Below are 24,620 nucleotides of genomic sequence, written 5' to 3'. Positions count from 1 at the left end.
TAGGAAGATACAGATTTTTGAGGAAGCAATGTCTGGGAAAATTTTAAATGGTACTCAGTACATTTTCAGCCACACAACATGCATAACCAGAAGCATTTTCAGTGCTTGTAATAAGATGAGAACTTCTCAAATAAAATCTGAAAGATGAAATAGAAAAGGTTTTGAATAAAAAGCATTTGGGAGTCATGAAGTAATAAATCTAAAATGTGGTAAACAAAAATATATTCTTCAGGCACAATGGAATGAAATAAGAAGCCAATAGCAGGAGAAAGTGTGGAAAAATCACAAATGTGTGAATATTAAACCATGTATTCCTTTGGGGAAATTGGGGTACACTTTGAGATGAGTGAAAGCAAAAGCACAACCGGAGTCCCTGCAGCCTTTCTAAATCAGCTCTCCAAAGGAAATGATGGCTGCAAACCCTGCACACGGGGAGGAAGCTAGCAAGGCATCTCAGTGCTTGTCAAATACCTGCATACGGGGAGGAAGCTAGCAAGGCATCTCAGTGCCTGTCAAATCCCTGCACACAGGGAGGAAGCTAGCATGGCATCTCATCTGTCATGTTAAACTTCCAGAGGAAATATGTGATTAGATAGAGATCAAGCAGCATAGAAAATGCCAAGAGGGATGATTAACTCATGACAGATACAATTCTGAACGTATTATATAGCTAATAGCATATACCCAGTCTGTGTGAAGCAAATGTTAATCAAAGTTTGGAGAAACTTGAGCAAATATAGAATCACAATGCAAAATTGTCACACAGTAGTCTCTAAAACTAAAGGTCAAGTAGATAGCAATTTTATATGAGTGGAAAAGATTTAGCTACATAATTAATAAGGTTAATGCAATGGTAATTAAGGCTAAACAAGTGAAGAGATCTCAGTGGCTTCCCACAGGGGAAAGCCTAGCCCCGCGTGGCTTCAACAGTAAATCCTACCAAATGTTTAAATCTTTATTGTGTCCTTCCCAAACCAGAAGAGGGATGTGATGACTATTCTTAGTTGCCAACTTAACTACACTGGAATTAACTAAAACCAAAATGGCCGGATGTGAGAGTTTTTTTTTTTCTTAATTGGGTCATTTGAAGTGGGCAGATCTACTTCTAATCTGGATCTTTGCAGTAAGAAGACAGACCTTTAACCTAGAGCTTTAGAGGTGAGGAGTCCCACTTCTAATCTGAGCTACACCTTCTGCTGGGAGCCTACACAAAGGACATGGAAGAGGGAAGCCCTTTCTCTTTGCTTGCTTCCTCCCACCCTCAAAACAAGGTTCATTCCATCACTGGCATTAGAGTCTACTTCCTCAAGATTCTGGTGCGTACTGAAGACCAGCTGAGACATCCAGTTTCCAGTACTGAATAACTACTGGACTCCTGAGCCTTCTGTACATAGGCAGCCATTGTTGGATTAGCTGGATCACAGCCTGTAAATTATCTAATAAATCCCGTGTCTGTGTGTGTGTGTGTGTGTGTGTGTGTGTGTAGAAAGACAGACAGATAAACAGATAAAGCCATTCTATAAGTTCTGTTACTATAAAAAAAAAATCCCAAAGAATACATAGGAACACTTCCTAACTTGCTCTATGATACCAGTATTGCCCCAATATCACATCAAACAAATGCAACCCAAATATGTTACAGGCTAGGTGTAAAAATCCTCAGTAAAATATTAACAAATCGAAGCCAGAAACACAGATGTGCTGGCTAGTTTTATGTCAACATGACACAAGCTGAAGTCATCCGAGAGGAGGAAGCTTCAGTTGAGAAAATACCCCCAGAAGACAGGGCTGTAGGCAATCCTGTAGGGCATTTTCTTAATTAGTGATTGATTTGGGAGGGCCCAGTTGTGGGTGGTGCCAGGGGGTAGTGGTCCTGGGTTCTCTAAGAAACTAGGCTGAGTAAGCCATAATGGGCCAGTAAGCAGCACCCCTCCATGGCCTCTGCCTCAGCTCCTGCCTCCAGGTTCCAGCCCTGTTTGAATTCCTGTCCTGACTTCCTTCAGTAAAGGACTTTGATGTGAAAGTGTAAGCCAAATAAACCCTTTCCTCCCAAACTTGCTTTTGGTCACGGTGTTTCATCATAGCTGTAGGGCAAAGGAGAAAGGGCTATATACTAGACCCAGAGATAGAAGTTTGGTTCAAAATTCAAACACCAACCAATGCAATACAAGAGGTACAGAAAAGTCATCTGGTAAAAGTCCACAGCCTTCATGATGAAAACAGTCTCTGGACTAGAAAAACTACCAGTCTGCCCCCATACCAACCCCACCACCACCTTCAACCTGCCAAAAGCTGTCTGAAAGATGCCCAGGCAACTTGCATTTGTCTGTGAAAAATTCCACAGGTGACTTGCCAAGGAAAGAGCCTGATGTCCAGGACAAGTCAGGGGCAGCCACTCTTGCTTCTCCTGTTCAACCTAGGGCAGGACAGGACGCTCCAGGCCAGGCAAAAGGTGAGGGGAGGAGATAAAAGACAGCCAGTCTGAAATGCAAATACCTCCATTCACAGAGGATTATCTATCTATAGACAGCCCTAGAGAATCCACAGAAAAACTGCATTACAAATTCAGCAAAGATTTGCAGTGCAAGATGCATGTAGAAAATGTTATGATGTCTATCTTCTGGCTTCTCACCCAGATGAGTTTCCAACATGAACAAACGTGCACGGGGGGGGGGGGGGGGGGGGGGGGGGGGGGGGGGGGGGGGGGCACGAGGGGAGGATGGGGGAGGGGATTTCAGAGACTTCACACATCACAGCAGATTTAAGCACCCCTGTTTCCCTCAAGACACATCCACATTCAGATAGCAGCTAGACTGAGAGCTTTGTATGCAGTAGACGTTATTTACCTGCTATTTTTCCCCTCAGGAAAGAGGTGGAAAGAACAGTTTTGAAGTGGCTAAGATAAAGAATACCAGGCTATCAGAAGTCTTTCTTCTGGCTCTGAGCCTTGTGATTATGGATGAGTGTTTACCTTGCCTGATCCTGCATCTTCTTATCTGTAACAAGAGGGAAACATAGGAAATGATAGCCAGGCTGCCTACCACCTCTAATGCTGTCCCTTGGGCTTAACTCTGTGCTAGTCTTCTCTTGACAAATGCTCCCTTCTCCCAGCCACCTGGGAAAGGCAAAGGCCAGAGCGGGCAGATGCTGAATGGTCATGAGAAGAAAGAGAAACAGGAGCATGACACCACGTCACTCGCACCAGTTGCTCTTGAGGAATATTGGTTTAAGATGTGTTCCATCCTTTTATGCTGTGGGACATTAGTTTAATGATGCAAAGATGTGCTGCATTCTTTAATGTTGCCTTTGTTTAACTCTACGAAGCTGTGTTACTTTGCCTGTCTAAATCACCTGATTGGTCTAATAAACAGGTGAACGGCCAATAGCTGGGCAGGAGAGGGATAGATGGGGCTGGCAGGCAGAAAGAATAAATAGGAAGAGAAATCTGGGAGGAGAAATCAAGGAGTGAGAGAAGAAGGAGAACCCCAGGGGTCAGCCACCAAGCTACACAGCAAGCCACAGAATAAGGAGTAAAGAAAGATATACGTAAATAGAGAAAGATAAAAGCCCAGAGGCAAAAGATAGATGGGATAATTTAAATTAAGAAAAGCTGGCTAGAAATGAGCCAAGCTAAGGCCAGACATTCATAAGAAAGAATGACTTGTATAATCTATCTGGGAGCAGGGTGGCAGGCCCCCCAAAAGAGCCAAAAAGCTAAAGACAAAAACAAACAAACAAATAAACTACAAGTTGCTGCTTCAGCCAGTGAGGGATTTGGGTGAAAAACAGGGTTATAATTAGAGTAGGAACCTGGCTGCTCCCCACTCCACCCCACCCCCTCCCTCACCCCCCCAACACAGCTGGACCTGCCCACGGCACACACAGGATCGTGGCTGTGCTGGACTTGCACTGGCTCTTCTTCCAAAGACTTTCCTCCTTGCTCTGGTAAAAGAAAGTCCATTGCTACAAAGATCCACTTCTCCTGGGCTCTGTTCTGCCCTGCTAGCCCTTAGACACCGAGTGTTGATAACCTACAGGCGAAGGAAGTCGTAAGCTGAGCCTGGTCACATTGCCCTTGTGATATAGTTTTATTTTTAACTTTGAAACACTTGAACTATGTCAGTTGACGTTTTCCCCCTTTCACTGGCCTTTGCAGCAGAGCTCGGGACTTCTGCAGCAGCAGAGGCATCAGCAGCCACCTCCTTGAGACCTCCTTGTTCACCATCTAAGAGCACGTTAGCTACAGATGCTGAGCCGGCTTGGACCACTTCGGTAAGATTTTCAAACGTGGGCAGGTGCCTCCCAGATCATTCCTTGTGCCCTGGAGACGGGTTGTTAAACAAACTTCGGTACGTGTGGGTGATGAGGGAAAGGCTGGTACTAGAAATCCTCAGCCGTGTGTAAACTGTTTTGGATTTAAAATCCTACAGCAGCTTGCGGTGTCAGCAGCCCTCTGCCGGCTTAGGCCGGCTCTTCCTTAACCAACCAGACCGTTCAGTATTTCCTTGGTTACAGAGCGGCGAGAGGGTAGGGCAGAGTGTGGTAAGGAAAGAAGTGGAGACCCAGAGTTAGTTCAAATGCTGCAACATTTTCTCCGACCATCTTTGCTGCTCTAACTGCAAGTCATCGCCACCAGGCTTACATTCCATCGACTGTGGCGCACGGCGCGCTAACGGACCGCAGCTGTATTCCACTGTTCTCGCTTCTCACACTCTGCCTGCCAGCTGAAACCCGGTGGTTTTGCCTAACAAAGCTGCGACTTCTCTCCTGCACACTCTTTTTTTTTTTTTTTTTGATTTTTTTTTAATCCAAAACGCAGCCATGAAAGGGACAGTGTTCTGTAAGCTGAGAATCCTACACAGACTTATGTGCCTGAACTCACAGCGGTGACTGACTTGAATGTGCACTCAGAAGAGCAGAAGCGAGGTGATGAGAACCATCTAGGCTCTTAAAAGCTAGGAAGGCAGATAAATCACTCCTAGCTCCTGAAATAACTATACCGTTGTGTGTGAGAAAAAACGTTGGCAGTAGCCAGGGGGCCCTGTTTATTTTCTTCTATTTCTTCAGTTCAGAGTTCAACTGAGGACAACCTGGGAAGTGACCTGAGCAGAAAGGGATCTGGGGTGCTTGGGTTCAAGCCACCAATGCTGAGTCAAAGGAGATCAAAAGCCACTACTCGGATGCCCTAACTTCTGGCTCCATCTGTATCCCCAAGTCTGTAGAGCAGTCTATGTTAGGATCGTACCTATTTGCTTAGGACAACCAGCTCACTGTGGCCTTGTTTAAAAGCACTTAATTTTGCCAGGGTTCCCATGGCACCGAGGCAGGAGTGTATGTTGGGCTGCTGTCCTCAAGAGACTTGGGTGTAGTAGCTTAGAAGTCTTCAAGGGAAGAACCTACCGGTTCTCCACCTCCCCCCCCCCCCCCCCCCCCCGCAGTTAAGTATCGACTATGAGAATTAAACGCTAATAGTAAAATACTTTGGAGTGACTTCTAGAGATGAAGGCTGTCAATTGCAAAACAGACAGGATCTGAGGAAGCTCATTATATTTTAGTGTGTGGTGAAGTTGTTGGAAATATAGTCCAGAAAACCGTGGACCTTGTGTGGGATTTAGCCATAGATACCTAGATGAGTTAAAACTTCAAGGGACGGAGAGATGAATTGAATGGTTAACTTTACACATTTTCCTTCTCTTGAGTGAAATATCTCCACGTCAGGGAAGTGGATGAACAAGGGATTGCTATGTGACTGGTTGGCGAGTGGTTAGGAGTTAAGGAATACGTTTGATCTTTGCCTTTTATCCTTCCGACTTTCACTGAGGTTCGAGGTCAGAAATCAGTCGTCATTTTGAGGGCTGGCCACAGGAGGACCCAGAAGAGCCACAGCATGTAGGATGGCCGCTGAAAGGGCCACTTGCCTAAAAATACCTTCCTGAAATCAAACCCCTTTGTCACTAACTTTAAAACCATAGCAAAACGTGTGAAAATTAGTGTTAATCCCATTCTGGCTCGCTTGATATAAATGCAGCTGCTATATGTGCCCTTATTGTGACGTTGTGGTCCCCGTCTCCTCCAATCCTACTTTGCCCTCTGCACCATCTAAGCTCTTGGCACACGGCGGCCATCTCCACTCGGGTGCTGGCTGTGTGGTGCTGGGGTTTCTACAGACTTAATGGCATATCTGGGTGTAGTGAGAGCAGAACGTGTGACTAAAAGCACAGTGTGTCAGAGCACAGGCTAGACACAATCCACCTCAGAGCCTCAGGTTCTCCTCTGAAAACTGAAGAGGGAAACCTTGGACCATCAGCATTGCCTGGAGCTTTATAAGAAAATTCCAGGCTTCCCTCCAGCCCACTGAACCACAGTCTGTTAAAAGACTGTTCTAGAGAATGGTATATGCCATGAAGTCAGACAAGCCCTGGAAAAGGGGGTTCCTGGTTTTCTGCCTGGTATGGAAGTGTCTGGTTATACAGCTGCAGGGGTTCCAAAGAATAAGGCCTGGTAAAAATTCTGGCAGTGCTCAGCCTGTGTGTTCCAAGTCAGGCCCACTCACTCAGTGCAGGTTTCATTTACCATAAGAGGTTGAAAAGCTTTCTTCTCCTGCCCCTCTCCTCTTTAATAAAAGACCTTAAAGTGACAAATATCCACCATCACTATAGTTTCCCCCTAAATTTGCTTCAATTTCAATTCAGGGCTTTCTTAGAATGCCACTTACTTTTAGGTTCTTTCTGGTGTGCTACAATTCAGTCCTATTCCATAAACATCAGTTGAGGAGGCCACACAGCCATCACTTTACTAGACCAGCATAATCACTAACTACATCCTAAAGACAGAACTACCCAAGTACACATGCTACTACTACACCCTAAGGGTTATCATGCCATGCTGGTCATTATTGTGGTTCATCGGCACCGTAGTATTCCATAGTGTAATGTACCACATTATCATTCTCCAGTTGTCAGCTCAAGGACATCTAGGTTGTTTCCATTTCTTAGCTTTTGTGACTGGAGTAGCGATGAACATGGGTGAGCAAGTGTTTGTGGAGTAAGATGTCAGTTCCTTGGCCATTCACTAAGAAGTATAGCTGGGTCGTATGGTAGATTTATACCGTTTTTGAAGATTCTCCACACTGATTTTCAGAGTGGCTGCAATCCCACCAGCAGCTGACGAGGGTTCTCCTTTCCCTACGTCTTCCCCAGCATTTGTGTTAGTTATTCTGTTGGTCTTTGGTGTCCTGACTGGGATCGGATGAAATCTCAGAGTTGTTTGATTTGCATTCCCGTAACTGTTAAGGGTAGCGGGCGTTTTCTTAATGAATAGGTCAATATGAATAAGCTCTAAAAGCTGTAAACTTCAGCCTAGGAAAGAGAGAGAGGTCCTTGAGTTAACTCTGTGACTTCTAAGTACCTGATCTTCTTTCTGATGACAATGGGAGACCCTAGACACAACACATCAAAGGCATGAGTGTACTGTCTGCATCCTTCAATACTTAAGGAATGTTTTGTGGTGACCTATGAGGGAGAGGATGTGAATTTCTATTCTTTAAAAAGCTAAGTAAGATTAAGTGGGGTTTAAGGATTATTAAGGCACCCTCGGTCTGTAAGACATTGGAGCAAGGAGGTCCTACAAAATGAATGAGTAGCCAAGAGCTACAGAGATGATGCAATGAGCAAAAAATAACCTTCTCATTCATGATGGATTAAAAAGGTGACCCGGGCATTAGAGTGGCCAAAAGAAATATCAAACGAGGATCAGGTCTGGAACCCTGGAGAATGAAGAAGGGAAGGGGGTGTGATTTTATGTTTTAAGACACTTCTTCATTTTGTCTCGGATTACCTCCTCGGGTTCTGTGGGGTGCTGAGATCCACTTGTTGGATAAATAGAGTAACCTTGGGAATATCAGATAAGCACCTAGGTAACTAGGGGAGCACTAACTGGTTTGTCTGGCACTAGAGCTGTTACCTAAGCTTCTCTGCAAAGGTGACATATTCACTGAAGTACAAACACCAGGAAGGGGCTCATGATACAAGTGGGGATGATGGGAGCATGGTCCTGGTAGAAAGAACAAAGGTGGTCCCTTGCTAGAATCAGTGACAAGCCAAAGCAAAAGGTGCAAGATCAAAGGTGAGGTGAAAGGGTCAGAGACAGTTCATTCAGAGGCTTGTCAGCCACAGAGATAGCTTGGCACTTTCTGCCTTGTCTTGGAATGACTGAAGGCATTGAGCAGAGGAGTGATGGCATCGTGTTATAGGTTGTTCAAGTCATTATTTCTGCCGGGAACTCTGGATCATGGGATGCAAGAAAGAGAAGTGACCCCGATTATATAGCCATGGTGTTAGAGCAGGTAAGGATCACAGACTTTGGCAGTGGTGCTAGACACAGAGGCGAACAGAGTGCCCACCGCCTTTCTAGGGCTTTCATGAAAACCCTTCACCTAGCAGGCCAGCCTGGGCAACATTGCAAGACTATCCCAAGAAGGAAAATATAAGCCTTTCTGCTTATTTCCACCCACTCAGCAGTGGCTCCCTTGTCTTTTAAGCACTGTATTAAACTACCTATAATTCAATGCTTATCAATTTGAACTTCTATAAATTTAGTGAGAATAAGTAGGTCTGATTCAGTAGATTTGGGGTTGAAACTCAAAAAAGACTTCTAAGGAGTTCACAGACAATGCTGCTGCTTCTGCTGCGGGGACCTCTCCTTAAAAGCCTGAAGAGCCCCTGCTCTACTTCCTTTGCCTTGGCTTAGCAACTTTGTCACTTTCTAAGGGATCTATAGAATGCCACCACCAGCATCTGGTTAAATTACTGTGCCCGACCCCACCAGCCAGGTACTATCTATCTATCTATCTATCTATCATCTATCTATCTATCTATCTACCTACCTATCAGCTATTTATCTATCTATCATCTACCTATGTCTATATATCTATAGCAATCTACCTATCTACTTATCATCAATCTATACTCTTTATCTATCTATGTCTATATCTGTCTATATCCATCTATATCTGCCTATCTATATACCTATCATCTATTATCTATGTCTATCTATAGCTATATCTACCTATCATCTATCTATATCATCTAACAATCATCTATCTATCATCTGTCTATATTTCATCTATCTATACCTATCATCTATCATATATTTATCTATCAACTATCTTAGATAGGGTCTCTCTTTTTAGCTTTTATTGTCCTAGAACTCCCTCCATATATAAACCAGGCTGATCTCAAACTCACAGAGATCCACCTGCTTCTGCCTCCTGAATGCTGGGATTAAAGGTGTGCTCCACCATGCTCAGCTCCTGCAAAGTTCTAAATGCTTCATTTTTTTATAGAGCTACTCATCCTTTAACACACACCTGCTGCCCTCAACCTCACTCAGATCATATCCCATAGAGCCAATAAAATTGAGTGTGTATGTATCGTTGGGCTAATAAAGTCTAAATCATGTTAGTTATTACCTCTTTTGGAGAGGGGAAATTTAAATTTCATATTTGATGAAGGCACATTGCACACATTTTGACTAAATTTAGTTTGTTAGAAGGTCGACTAGAGAGTTTAAGGGTGAACACAAGAGCATAGAAAGGGAAGGGGTCAGGGCCACCTGGAAGTCACTGTCTCTGGTGTATCTCTTTATCATCTCCCATAGTGAAGAGTTTCTATTATATACATAATGGATACAGCGAAGAGTTTCTATTATATACATAATTGATACAGCAGGTGTTTCACCTCAAGTATCAGAACCAATATTGTAGTGTGGCATTTTAAAGCTGAAAGTTTCTCTTTCACATCTGTGTTCTCTGAAACAAGACACCAGCAGACATAGGTCATTCTCTTGTTTGTTCTGCTCAAAGGGGATACAATGTAAGATCTGATTGAAAGGCCTACAAAAATATCTCCAGGGAGACAGAGGCGGTTCCTAATAAGGATTATCTAGCTCCTTCTACTCTGGAAGGATTACAGATGTAAATACTGTACTTGACACAAGCTAGAGTCATCAGAGAGAAGGAAGCCTCAATTCAGAAAATGCTATAAGATCCAGCTGTAGGACACTTTCCTTTCTCTCTTTTTTTCCCTTTGGTTTTTTTTTTTTTTTTTCGAGACAGGGTTTCTATGTGCAACAGTTCTGGCTGTCCTGGAACTCACTTTGTAGACCAGGCTAGCCTCAAACTTAGGAATCCACCTGCCTCTGCCCCCCAAGTGCTAGCATTAAAGCCGTGCACTACCACCACCCAGCTGTAGGACATTTTCTTAATTGATGACGAGGAGGACCCAGCCCATTGTGGGTGGTGTCACCCTGGCTTGGTGGTCCTAGATTCTGTAAGAAAGCAGGCTGAGCAAGCCATGCATGATGAGCAAGTCAGTAAGCAGCACTCCTCCATGGCCTCTGCTTCAGCTCCTGCCTCCAGGTTTCTGCCCTGTTTGATCTCTTGTTCTGACTTCCTTCAACAATAGACAGGATGTGGAAGTACTGGCCAAAAGAACCCTTTCCTCCTCAACTTGCTTTTGGTCACATAGTGTTTCATCACAGCAATAGAAACCCTAACTCAGACACTTCGCTCGTCTTCAGCTGAGGTAAATCAGACAAACTCCAAACAGAAGCATCTAGGCTCTGAGCCCTGAATCAGAGGATGGGATGGGAGCCGCCTTCTTACATCACAAGGAAACCGATGCTGTATCTAATTTCATTCATTTGGGGCTAAACTCCCTGTCTGAACTCAAGGTAATCAATTCACTGTACAAATCTGCCTGCCCCTCAGGGGTTTCCTGGGATGTGTGACTTTCAGTATTAAACCAGGAGAATCCCAGGCAATAATTTAGACTCACAAGAGTTCTGGGTTGGACCTTGTCCCAATGTAAAGAATTTTCCCCAAGTATATAATGAAAGGTTGAGGTGTGACATAGGTGGGCTATGTAGGTCTTTCTTTTTTTTCTTTTACGGCCAAGCTTCTCCAAGGTGATCTTTGCTCAACACTAGTTTTATCTCAAGGTCACTCAGCTGGTGACATTAAGGGTTTGGAATGAGGTCTTTAAATAGTGGCATTTAAAAAGGAAGGGGGAGCATCTTTGTTGGCAGGTGTGCTGTTTTCTCTTAGAGATATTTTCAAAGAACTTCACAGGACTAGAGAAAGACAAAGTATATTCCCACCTTCGCTGATGGCTCCTCAGAACTCTAAAACACTCAAGGGGAAGGGTTGGGCTTAGAGCCTATCACAATGGTGGAGGGCATCCTTGCTGGGGAGCAGATTTCTTATGCTGGGCTCCAGTAAACTAGCCAAACTCTTTACTTCTCTTCCCAGAATTCGAGCTCGGCATTGTGACTAACGACATTGTCAACAAGTACTAAGTATTCCTGGTGTTAGTAGTTTTATTCACCTGCCCTCCCACCCTTTGTGATCGACATTTTTTTCTACCTAAAAGCTGGAAGGGATGCAGGATATTCCACACACCATCCCTATTGACCAGCTGCTATTCGGAACAGGAAAGAGATGGTACCATTCCTCCTGAGAGACCACAGTCCTGTCACCATCGAAGTATGTGCTGCTCCCCCTCATCAAATGCCATGAGAACTGTTTGGGAATTCCTCAGAAGCACATGTAGTCATGGCTTTCATCATTTTTTTCTTTCATTGTTTGTTTTGTTCTTTTTTTTTTTTTTTGCAGAGGTATAGGTGGCATTACTACATTTCCTTTATATCTGGGACAACATCGCCCTGATTTGCTGAACATTTGGTCTGTCCTCTAGCTGCCCTTCTTCCTAATGTCCCCAAAGTGGTCACATGTGGCTGGTATTAATACTTGATGTCTCATATTTATTCGATGTTCTCATTTCCCACTTAGAGCTTTCTCTCTCACTTGGGAACTCCCAACATCTTCATCTTTGCCTCCAAGTTCCTCTTCTCGCTGCAAGATTGCCATCACCTTGAACAACTTACATCAAACTTGTTGGACTCATCTTGCCTCCTCAAGTAGTTTCTTTCTAGACTTATATTTTTCTCACAACATGTGGCCAATATCCCTTTCTCTTGGATTAAAATCTTGACATCAACTTTAACTCATTTCCACATCTCCAGTCAGAAATAAACCAGAGTCTCTTTTGCAATGCCTTTCATCTGATTCATCTTCCTGTTTCCATGGTCTTCAGCCTCACTGTGCAACTACGGCACATTCTCTACAATAGTTTCTAAGTCTAGATCCTCTTACTCCATCCCACTTAGCTCCCAAACCACAAATAAAATGCTGCTTTATTGTGTACCAACTAGTTTGATTCCTTAGTCTAATATCTAAGAATTTCCACATGAAGTCTGCCATCGACTTTTCCCTCTAGAAATGATCCCAAATATGGCAGGAATCAATGACCAGTTAGGTAGACAATTGCATACAAAAGGTGTGCTCTTTGCACAGTCTTTCTTCTAGCTCAGTCTATCATAGTTCATTTTGGTTACTATGACAAAACACCAGGGACAAAACACCAGGGGCTAGGTAACTTATAAAACAACAGCAATTTATTTCTCACTAGGAAGTCCGAGATCAAGATTATGGCAGATTTGCTGTATTTTGAAGGCCTGCATGCTGGTTCACAGCTATCTTGTTTTCCTGTGCTGATAGAACAGAAGTCTTGAGGTCCTTTCTCTCAGGCCTCTTTTACGTGGGCACTGATTTCATTTATGAAGTCCCAATCACTCTCTCAAGACTCAATCACTTCCCAAACGACTCCACCTCCAGATGTGATCACAATGGTGATTAGATCACAACAGTAAAAGCTTTGGTGGATGTAACATTCAGGCCATAATGCAGTCCAACCCTCTCAGCCCTCTGACCCCGCCCGGCTTCTCTCTGGCTCTCAAACCTTTGGTTTCCTACTACTGGGTCCTGAACCCATTTGATGTTCTGAGCCATAGCTTCTTACCTGTCCCCTGGCTCTGGGTGACAGGAGAATAGAGCACTCTGGGATGATCCCCCTTCTGGATTACCAGTGTGCCTGGTAGAGTCTCGAACAAAGGTGCAGGGATAATCAGATGGAAGGATGTCGTCTTAGTTTGGTTTCTACTGTTGTGATTACCAGCAGGGCAAAAAACAGCTTATGCAGGAAAGTGTTCATTTAAATTTGCAGTTGATAGCCTATCATAAGGAGAAATCAGGGCAGCAACTCAAGACAGGAAACTGGAGGCAGGAACGGAAGCAGAGACTATGGAGAAATGTTGCTTACTAGTTTGCTCCTCATGGCTTGTTCAGCCTTCTTTTTTACGGAACCCAGGACCATCTATCCAGGGGTGGTCCTACCCATGGTGAGCTGCCCCCCCCACATCAATCATCAATCAAGAAGATGCCCTATAGAATTCCTATAGGCAGTCTATAGAGGCATTTTCTCAGTTGAGGATCCTCTTTCCAGACAACTCTAGGTTGTATCAAATTGACAAAACAAAACAAAATAAAATTTCCTCAAAGAACACCAGGACATGTACTGAGGGTATAATTCCAGTACTGATCCCACACACAGCCACAGGGGCAGTCAGATTCTACAGTAGCACAGCATAACTCTCTGTGAACATGGAAACGTCCTATTCTGTGTCATTCAACAGAGTAGCTACTTGCAGATGTGGCTACTGAACACTAAACACAGTCAGCACGAAGGGGGAACTAGTCCATTTTATTTCCTCTTGATCAAATTGAAACAGTCACATGTGGCCGACTACCAGATAGAACAATGCAGGTTTACAGGTCCACGAGGGTCACAGCTGATCCTTATTAAAGTGTCTGAGACTCTGTTTGAAATCAGTTTGTGTGACTCATGGGCATTACTGACTTATAAGGTACAATCAACAAATATTTATTGGATGGGTAGACAGATAAACAAAAGCATAAAGGAAAGTCAGAGTAAAAATTCCTTGAAGATGTGGGGGATTATTGAAGACTAAAGATAAAAAAGACTTCCCCAAGTTCAATACATTGGTACTGAAAGGAATTCTGTTTCAAGTCAGGCACAGTGGTGCATACTTTAATCCTGGCACTGGAGAGGTAAAGACTTTTGATCTCTGTGAGTTGAGAGTCAGCCTGATCTACATAGATAGTTCTAGGACAGCCAGGGCTACATAGATAGTTCCAGGACAGCCAGGGCTACATAGACAGTTCCTGAACAGCCTGATTTACATAGACAGTTCCAGGACAGCCAGGGCTACATAGGGAGATCCTGAAACCCTGTCTTCTGTGTGTGTGTGTCTATGATGTAAGATGGTTGTTTTTAGATTTTTTTTTTTGGATGAGATAATGGTACCATAAATTCCAGAGGCAAAGGTCCATGCTGAAGAGCTTAGGGATGAAGCATCATTAGCATCTCATTATCATGTGGGGTGACTCTAGCCATTCAAGGAGGAGGCACAAAAATGGCAAGATTCTAGCAACTGTTATAGTGGCGTGGGATTGCACAGGACAGAAACTTCCGTCTACACCCTCCATAGACAGGTGGGGCAGCCGAGGAGATTGGGGCTGGATGGACAATTGAAGGTAGACAGTAAAGAAGGGTTTCAAGAAAGAGAAGTCACAGGTTCCATGGTTGGAACCCCTCAAAGGACGTGTGGGTCAGTGCAGAGAGCCTGGGCTAGCATGGCCTGACGTGTAAACCTGACTCCATACTTAGCAGATGAGTGACCTTGGGTAAGTTAGCTTCTAAGTCTCCATTTTCTTAACTGTAAAATTGGACAGCTCCTCCAAGGCGGTGAGCAGAATTTAATGAAGACCATGTGAAGTCTCTTTGACCCTAGATCATATAAATAATTACAACACATTTCTTACTAATCATTCATATTTTCATATTTTTTCTACAGTTAAGAAGCCAGACGTTGGGAAGCCATGGTAAGTATCAGGATCTTGTTGGAGCTTCACTGTAGACAGGTCCAGGTCCAACTCTATTTATCCTGGAGCCCTAGTCAATGGTTAGAGATATATATGGCTGTGTGAGTTAATGATATTTGTTATTGAAAAGTGGACACTGATTAAGGGGAAAGATGAGAAAGATTTGTGAGCAAAGATTTGGTTAAAAAATGATAACGAATTGCTCAACACATAGAAATAATGAACAATGAGATAGGAATATTAGTTACTCTGATGTGGTCATTAGCCATTGTAATATATATACATAGACTGAATTATTATGCAATGTCAATGAAATTTTTAAAAAATAAAATATAAAAAAGCCAACAAGAAACTAATTGGCTAACAGTTACTTCATTCAGGAAGTATTACAGAATACCTAAAGTAGCTTATGTCAAGTGTAGATGCCAGAGAGGAAAATGTGAGCAAAACCAGACTTGGTCTTGGCCTCTGGAATCGTTGGCTGAATGAGTAACCTCATATTCAGGAGTGTTACATGCACCACGGTTATGAAGAAAGCTCACAAAGAATAAATATTATTTTGGTGTTGAATTAAGTTATATGCAAAATATAATCTCAATATATTGTAGATCAAAATGGAAAATAAAAATAAAATAATAATGACTCTCAAAGCTACATAAATCTATATCTCCATGACCCTTAGGTAGAAATTTTTAAATAATACCTTTATTAATTCTTAAAGCATTTCATACAACATATCTTCATCATGTTTAGTGTTCCCCATCTCTTCCTACATTTACTCTCTCCCCTTTTCATATCGTCTTTTCTTTGTCTTTAAAAAGGGTTATCACACAAAAAAGAAATAAGTATAATGAGAAATATAGGTAAATTGGAATCCAGCCTTGTGTCTAAAAAGCAGTGTTCGAAATCATATTGACAATTGTGCTGGCTAAGACTCTCAACTTGACACAAGCTAGAGCTATCTAAAAAGAGGGAACTTCAATTGAGAAAATGCCCTCATAAGATCCAGCTGTCGGGCATCTTTTAACTAGTGATTGATATGGGAGAGCCCAGCGCATTGTGGGTGAGACCACCCCTGCTCTGGTCTGGTGATGCTGGATTCTATGAGACCGAGCAATCACTCTTTCATGACCCCTGCATCAGCTCTTGCCTCCAGGTTCCAGCCCTGCTTGAGTTCGTGTCCTGACTTCCCTCAGTGATGAACTACAATGTAGACGTGTAAGCCAAATAAACCCTTTCCTCCCCAACTTGCTTTTAGTCATGTTGCATTGCACAATAGTAACCCTAAGACAATAATATTATGAATGTGTTACAAATCACCCGTAATACATGGTTTGAAAATAACAGTTGTCAAATGTAGTCTGTCACGGCCCCATCTTTGGGATCTGTTTTGAACATACTTACCACTTACACAGCATAAACTACTGCAAAGACTGTTCTGGACTGCTGTGTTTCTGATTGTCTCTGCATTAAGAGGTTGCCACAGAAGTCTTAAAGAGACACGAGATAAGTGCGTCAAAAGCCACTGCAGGGGTGTATTCTGTTCCCCCTTCCTGCAGTCACCTGTCTCCTCTGCCTTTGTCCCCACTGTGTCCAGGGCTGGGCGCGTAGGCCTCCGCCTGAGCAGCACAGACATTGTGAAGGATGCATCAACCGCCACTGCCATGTTCCGGTGGAACCCAGCGTCTCCTGCCCGGTGACAAGCTGCCACCTGCTCTGTGGTGCTACCTTCCACATGTGCAAAGAGGCAGAGCACGCACTCCTCTGCCCTCTAGAGCAGGTTCCGTGCCTCAACTCAGAGTATGGCTGCCCGCTCTCCATGGCGCGCCACAAGCTGGCGAAGCACCTGCAAGTGTGCCCAGCCAGCGTGGTCTGCTGTTCCATGGAATGGAACCGCTGGCCCAATGTGGACTCAGAAACCGTCCTTCATGAGAACATCATGAAGGAGATCCCCAGCGAGGAATGTTTGGACACTGCCCTGGCCCTCCAGGACCAGAACGTTCTCTTCAGGTCCTTGAAAATGGTAGAGCTTTTCCCAGAAACCAGAGATGCCACCGAGGAGGAGCCAGCCACAAATGGTGACACCAGTTGGGAGGAGACCGGAGGTGCGGTGGGGGGCGTGGATGCCAGGCCAGTACCACACTGTTGTCTGCCAGCAACCAACGGGCAAATGATGGAACTCAGTCAGGAGGAACGAGATGCACTGGCGAAAACCAAGGAAGGGATGGACCTGGCCAAGTTTGGCAAATGGGAAAGTTTGTTCAGCAAGGAGCATGCGGCCTCGGTTTTAACGGGTTCCTCGGGGAAGAGCGCAGATGAGGGTGGGAACGTGACTGGGAGAGAGCAGTGTTCCCCTGATGGTAGCATGGGTGATGCAGAGGCATCTCCAGGAGGAAGAGAACCACAGGAAAGCCCGCAGCCCCAGGATCTTCCCGCTGCCTTGGAGATGACAGGGCTTGCCCCCTGGCAGGATGGTGTTCTGGAAAGACTAAAAACGGCCGTAGATGCCAAAGACTATAACATGTATCTGGTGCACAATGGGCGGATGCTCATCCACTTCGGGCAGATGCCAGCTTGTACGCCCAAGGAGAGAGACTTTGTTTACGGCAACCTCGAGGCTCAAGAGGTGAAAACGGTTTACACCTTCAAAATCCCTGTGAGCTACTGTGGGAAGCGAGCTCGCCTGGGAGATGCCATGTTGAGGTGCAGACCAAGTGAACACAAAGCCGTGGACACTTCCGATTTGGGCGTCTGTGTGGGAGACCTGCCCAAATCCGATCTCATCAAGACCACCCTCCAGTGTGCTTTGGAAAGAGAACTCAAAGGCCATGTCATCTCGGAATCCAGGAGCATCGATGGGCTCTTTATGGACCTCGCCACCCAAACATACAACTTTGAGCCAGAGCAGTTTTCCTCAGAGACAGTGTTGGCTGATGTCCTGAGCACTGCCCAAGCCACAGGCCTGCACGTGGAGCTCCACAGTGAATGTGTGACCCGGAGACACAATAAAAGCAGCTCGGCCTTCACGTTCACCTGCAACAAATTCTTCCGGAGGGATGAATTTCCCCTGCACTTCAAGAACGTCCACACAGACATTCAGTCGTGTCTCAACGGCTGGTTCCAGCATCGATGCCCTCTCGCCTACTTAGGATGTACCTTTGTCCAAAATCACTTCCGCCCCCCTGGACAAAAAGCCAAAGTGATCTATAGCCAGGAACTGAAGACTTTTGCCATCAAGCCAGAGGTTGCTCCGGAGCTGAGTGAGGGATGGAAGAGCGACCAGCTCTTGGGCCATGGTAGGAAAAGCCGTAATTCTCTAACCAGTCTGCCCCTGGAAGTTTTGCAATACATTGCTGGGTTTCTGGACAGCGTCAGCCTGGCCCAGCTCTCCCAGGTGTCGGTGCTGATGAGGAACATCTGTGCCACTTTGTTGCAAGAGAGAGGGATGGTGCTCTTGCAATGGAAGAAGAGGTATTCTCATGGAGGCTCCTCCTGGAAAGTCCACAGTCAGGCAAGTAAACATCTGTTTTTCTTTTTCATTCATTCATTCACCCAATAAATATTTATTAAGAGCTCTCTTGGGGACAAGCACTATACCAGGCACTGGGACAGCTATGAACATAAGAATCACCCAAAGAGTTCAGCCCAGCAGGAAAGCGGACATAAACATGTGTTCTGCAGTGTAGTGCCAATGCCACGTCTGCTTATAGACAGGCAATGTCTTTCATTGGCTCGCCCATTCTATACTGGTTCTCTCCAGTCTCCATCCGGCTCCAGCCAGGTCTATTCCAGAGACTTATCTCTGCAGCTTGCCTCTGCTGCCTCCCCGGCCCTCCTGCTTCTAGTTAGGCTGGACCAGTGTGAATATTTCAGGAGAAGGGAAGAGGAGGAGGAAGTGCTGACCGGATCACTCTCTTTAGCATGCCCTCCCCCTCCCCTTCAAGACACCAGGAAATGGCTGTGTCCCTCCTCTGAAGGCGGCTACACCAGGTGACTTGATCCACACAGCTGTTTGTTCTGAGTGTAGTGACCAGTTTCCCTCTTTCCATGAAACTTTAGGCTACTAGCTCTGGATATTGCCCCCAGATTTGCAAACCATGCCTCCCCAACCCACCCAATTCGAGTGTACCACTTGCTCCCAGCTTGGACTCTGATTGGTGGAGTAGACAAATTCCCCTCAGTCTCATGCCAACTGACTTTTAAAAATGAATTTTATTTTGAAGTTGTACGTGAGTGTAGTCCACCCACTTCCCATGGTCGAATTGCTTATTTAATATAAAACACCGCAGTCTATGAATCAAAGACTCTTTTCCTTCTGAAAAGCTATGTTCCTTTTCTCAGTTGAGTCATCTTCGCTGACTTACAACTTCGCCAGAAGTTAGACTCCTAATTCATCATATTCAAGGTGTCTGTGATATCTTTTATTATGACAAACGTGTTGATAATATGAACCCTGACTATATGATATCTATTGAGTTCACTAACACCACTGCTGTGTTTGTCCCTAATACATGGATGTTCTCCAGTGTATGGAGGAATTAGAGTTGTTTGCATCTATTTTTATTGATTATGTCCAAAGTATTCTGTATCTATTCCCTTAATTTTTCCTTAAACAGTCAATACCCCTTTGTGTATCTGTGCCCACATCCATGAAACCACGTTGGTGACAAACATTCATGAGAACAATACACTCCTCTAGGAGTGCATCTGAGACCAGTAAACACATCTTTCTCTGTAAAATCAGATGTCAATTGTAGCATGACTAATAAAAACCCAGAGACAGGCACTGGGGTTCAACCTGAAGGTCAGAAAAGCAAAATAGCTAGCCACTGGCTCTTACCTCTACCTCAGTCCGAAATGGCGATCCTGCCTCCAGGAATCCTCAGAATGAGACAGAGCTGTTGCCTTCCGTTTCTATTCCTCTCTAGTACTGGGATTAAAGGCATGCACCACTGCCACTCAGTTTCTATGGCAAACTAATGTGGCTACTGGGATTAAATATGTGTGTCACCATTGCCTGGTCTATAGTGCTGACCAGGGTGACTGTTTTACTCTCTGATCTTTAGGCAAGCTTTGTTTATTAAAATACCAATGAAATATCACTACAGTCAATAATTTAATTTATATACTAAAAGAAAATCTCATTTTGGGGGGCTTAATTTTGCCCCAAATTCAAATATGTCTGGTCACTTTTTTTTTAAAGATTTATTTATTTATTAAGTATACAACATTCTCCCTCCATGTATGCCCACACATCAAAGGAGGGCGCCAGATCTCAGTACAGTTGGTTGTGAGCCACCATGTGGTTGCTGGGAATTGAACTCAGGACCTCTGGAAGAGCAGCCAGTGCTCTTAACCTCTGAGCCACCGCTCCAGCCCCCTGTCTGGTCACTTTTTTAAAAAATCAAAAGGCTTCAGGTAAGACTTACCCTGGCAGCTCAAAATGATCTTTTTTCTTAACCCCTCTTCTGGAATATTGGCTATATTCTTAGGCAGTTCTTCCTCAGTGTTCCTGGTAACTGCTGGGGTCTCCTGGGACCCCAGCTTCCTCTTAGTCCAAGTACAGATGGAAGGGAGAATCTGCTCTTGGTACCTCACTCAAAAGTCCCAGAGCGGAGCCTGTTGAGTGCTAAGTATCACCATATGTGTGCAGACCCGCTTTTTATTGCTCAGAGGGGTGCTGGGGAAGGTGCGTATCAATGTAGGTTGGCATCAGGCATCATGATCAACTGAAAGGCTGGCTGGGAAGATAATTAATTAGCAAGACATTGGGCATTAGATGCAGGAACAGGAAATAGCGAATGTCCAGGCAGACACTGAGCACCGTGGAACCTGGACACAGAACATGGCCAGCTACCCCGTACACTGCGCAGAACCACTCAGCCCCGAAGCACTCAGTGCTCATTGCGCATGTTCACCTTTGAGCTTTCTCTTTCCCGGCAGACCTGGCAGTTCAGCAGCCTCTTCTCCAAAATCAAGAGCTGGGAGTTTAACGAAGTCACCTCCATGTCTGAACACCTGAAAACCTGTCCTTTCAATGTCGTGGAGCACAGGACTGACCCGATCCGTTTGACCAGCATGTGTCAGTCCCAAGAGCAGACCCGGGAGAGCTTGGTGTCCATGTTTAGGGCCCGACCACGGGGTAGACGCACCTAAAGGTTTGCATGCCACTGTTCCTGGCTTCTCAGGGTAACAGAAAGTGGGACACTACGGTGTGAGGACATCCCTCTGAGGCCCATGTATCTGCTTCACTGGGTCGTGAGAATGTGTGAGATCCTTCAGGCCTTAGCGACTGCACTAGGACACTAGCTTTCTGAGCTATGGCTTGTATGATGGTGCCTTATCTTAGCTCTTTCCTCTTTTCATTTCCTAAAATAGGTCAGTCTGAGAGAAAATAAATAACTTAAGGCCATCTGAAAATTGAACCCATCCTTGGTTGACTAGAGAGTCAGGATATTCTTCAACCATCATAGACTAGTGATTCTACATTGTGCTATCTAGTTTACAAACCACCTTCAAGTTCTTGGAGCAGGCAATATGGCAACAGGGTCTGAGGTACAGTGGCCTCTCAGGGTATCTCAGGTGGTGGGAACCCAACTGGAAGGTTCTAGAGCATGGTCTTTCTTGAGAGTTAGGGGCCATTTAGTAACTCTTCTGCATCAAAGCCCAAATGGTTCCAACACAACCCAACAGGATGGACCCTGGGTGAGCACAGATGATGGTTCCAACACAACCCATCAGAATGGACCACACTGGGTGAGCACAGCTGTTTCATGGACACCACAGGCCAAAGCAAAACAGTCAGTTGTGTAGTGTCTTGTGTAAGAAAGAAAGTCCTTAAAATGAAGGAAAGGCCACAGGTCTCCAAGAACAAAGTCGTTTCTGGTTGACAGCCACTGTCCTAAAGGATGCTACACCAACAATGCTATGTTAGGACATGCTCCCCTTTTAGTGGGACAAATCAGATCATAATTTGTCTGCGACATAATTCAATGCGACTCTTACTTGTTTACAAAATAAGTTTTAAAGATGTGGTGATGCTAAATTGAGAACCACATGGGGCTGATCTACTCAATACGGCTTTGCATCCTCTGGCTGCAATGAAAGAATATATTCTCCCTCCCTGGCCTATTTAAGGAAACTGGAAACCTGGAACCAGAAAAGTAATTTATCTTAGGTTAAGTTCCTATTCCCTTAATAGGTGCCATTTTCCAACAATCCCAGGAGTTCTCAAGCTAATGGAAAACAAGGCAAAGGGAGGCCAGAAATCACAGGGAACCGGCCAGGCAGCACAGGGAACCACCAGCCAAGAATGCAAATAATGAAGGAGACTTGCCAACCTGTGAGCTTGTTGTCTGAGCATCTGTCTGTCTGACCATGGTTCGAATCAGTGCAGAGGAAGGAGCTGGTGCAGAGGAAGGAGCTGGTGCATAGGAAGAAGCTGGTGCAGAGGAAGAAGCTGGTGCAGATGAAGAAGCTGTGCAGATGAAGGAGCTGGTGCCTCTGCAAGGGGTCAGGCAGGCAGGAGCAGAGCAAGCCCAGACTGAAAGTGTGCTCACTGTTCACTATGTTCCTCTCATCCCATTGTTAGCACCATGCTAGGACTCCTAATCTTTATAGTTCGGTTCGGATTTCACCACTTTTTTGCAAGTCATCATTTTCTAAAACTGTATCTAGAGTGTTCTCTGATACTTTGTTCAATGAAGATGAGTAGCTGAAAACAGCTAAACAAAAAGTAGGCAAAAAGAAAGCAAGGTCTTCAGGCATCAGTTCTGGCTTCTTCCCATGCAGCGGAATGGAGTTCTCAGAGAAAGAGAACTCCAGAGCTTGGAAACAAACCCAGAACTCTAGCTCTATGAACTAGGAGCTGCAGAGAGACAGAGAGGCCACAGGATTGTGGCCGGATAACATGCACTGCTGGAGGCAACCTGGCCAAGGAGAGCAGTCAGGGCCCTTTCCCAGATTGGGGTGTGGATGGTTCAGCCTCACGTTCCCCCCACCAATTCCTGTCTCAGAGCAGTACAAAGATGACATCATCAAACCTTTTATAAGGGAATTCATTGTTTATGTTAAAGGAAACCAAGATACCCCAGGCATTCCGTGATCCCTAGAGATACGCTCACTTGGTAAGAAGAGGGAAGACATAGCAAAAAGGACCTTCTCAGAGGCACCGGGCTTGATGAATGGACATGAGTGGTGGGTTCCCTGTGGTGGAAGCAAGGCAGCTCCATGTGGCTTTAGTTTAAGCAGCAGTTGAGGATGGTGAAGAGGGATGTATCGCAAGCATAGAGCCTAGGCAGGAAGACATCCCTGAGCAGAGTCCTTGATGAACATCACCCTCGGGAAAGACAACTGAGAGGTGGAAAGTAGCAGAATGTGGGGGAGGGGGCAGAACAGAGCCACAAATGACTTGTTCCCTGAGCAGCATAGGGACTTGAGAAGGAAACTTGTCTAACAAGAGAAGGTCAAATGGGAAGCAAGGTGAGAATTAGAGGGAGATTTACAGCAACAGCAACAACACTGCACCGTCTAATGTATGTGCAATGCCAAATCAAATTGAAATGGAGAACAGAGTTTTATGTATCTATGGTCACTTACTTTTATACACCAGCAACCCCAGGGTCTCTCTATTGGGAAATAAACGCTGCTTTGTACTCTGAAAGGGGTTGTGGGAATTTAACTGTATGAAGATGAGTTACGCTTGTTTATACTGTCAAATATTACTTTAACTGTGTAAAGATGTGTTCCATTTGTTTATGCTGCATTTGTTTAATTATGTAAAGATGAGTTGCTGTTTCACCTTGCCTGCCTAAGGCATCTGACTGGTCTAATAAAAAGCTGAATGGCCAATAGCTAGGCAGAGAAAGGATAGGTGGGGTGGCAGGCGGAATAAACAGGAGGAGAAATCTAGGCTTGAGGGAAGAGAAGAGAAAAAAAGAAGAGAATAAAGATAAAGAAAGGGACACCCCCAGGGCAAGAAGGCAGGCAGTCACTAGCCAGACACAGAGATGGCAGGATGCTCAGGGAGTCACTTTTTGATGATTGTGGCTGCCTGGGTGTCCTCATCTCTTTTCCTATCCATTCTAACTCTGGACCGCACAGAGGTTTCATGAACAGTCTCTATCTACCCTTTCCTGGACATGGGCTCCAATGGTCCTGGTATCAGGGAGTCTGGACCTTCCCCCAGTCACTCTTCAGCTCACTTGAATTTGTTCTCCTCTGGTGGTTAGTCTTTTCTTTCTTTCCTATTTTCAACCCTCTAATCTGAATCTGTGCTTTTGCCTCAAGAACTTACCATGTTCCAGGGGGTGGGGAAGATGGCTCAGCTAGTGAAGTGCTTGCCTACCAAGCATGAGGACCTGAGTTTAATCTCCAGAACCCGTGTAAAATGACACATGGTGGTGGCATTTGCTGATAATCTTAGAGCTAAGGAGGCAGAGACAAGAGGATCCCTGGGGCTCCCTGGCCAGCAGAATCTAGCCTAATTGGTGAGCCCCAAATCAAAGAGAAATTCTTCTTTAAAAGAAGTGGGTTATATTCCTGAGGACTAACAGCCAATGTTGCCCGCTAGCCAACACACACCTGTATACGCTCGAACCCACAAGTGCACCTGCACATATTTACACACTTACACACATGCACGCACGCATGCACGCACGCACACACTATCACCATGAGCTGGAAAAGCCTGGTTGTTTTCCCAGCTGGGAAGCTAACTTCATACAACTGCTAAAGCCTTAATCTGGATGTCCCCTGACCC

General features: G+C 44.9%; 1 protein-coding gene across 1 annotated transcript; it reads left to right on the top strand.

The window, feature by feature from the left end:
• Window positions 1–4,163: 4,163 nt before the first annotated feature.
• Window positions 4,164–24,274, top strand: Fbxo40 (F-box protein 40). Its single transcript, XM_050148906.1, has 4 exons — window positions 4,164–4,272; window positions 14,833–14,860; window positions 16,458–18,371; window positions 20,804–24,274. Exons 2-4 carry the CDS (start codon window positions 14,858–14,860, stop codon window positions 21,014–21,016), a joined length of 2,130 nt encoding a protein of 709 aa, XP_050004863.1. The 5' UTR covers window positions 4,164–4,272; window positions 14,833–14,857; the 3' UTR covers window positions 21,017–24,274.
• Window positions 24,275–24,620: the final 346 nt, after the last annotated feature.

This window comes from Alexandromys fortis, unplaced genomic scaffold (genome assembly GCF_014885135.2).
Source record: "Alexandromys fortis isolate MF-2015 unplaced genomic scaffold, M_Fortis_MF-2015_v1.1 scaffold_4, whole genome shotgun sequence".
In the NCBI taxonomy this organism is placed as follows: Eukaryota; Metazoa; Chordata; class Mammalia; order Rodentia; family Cricetidae; genus Alexandromys; species Alexandromys fortis.
The sequence above is the reverse complement of the archived record's forward strand: the minus strand, read 5'-3'. Positions and strand labels throughout refer to the sequence as shown.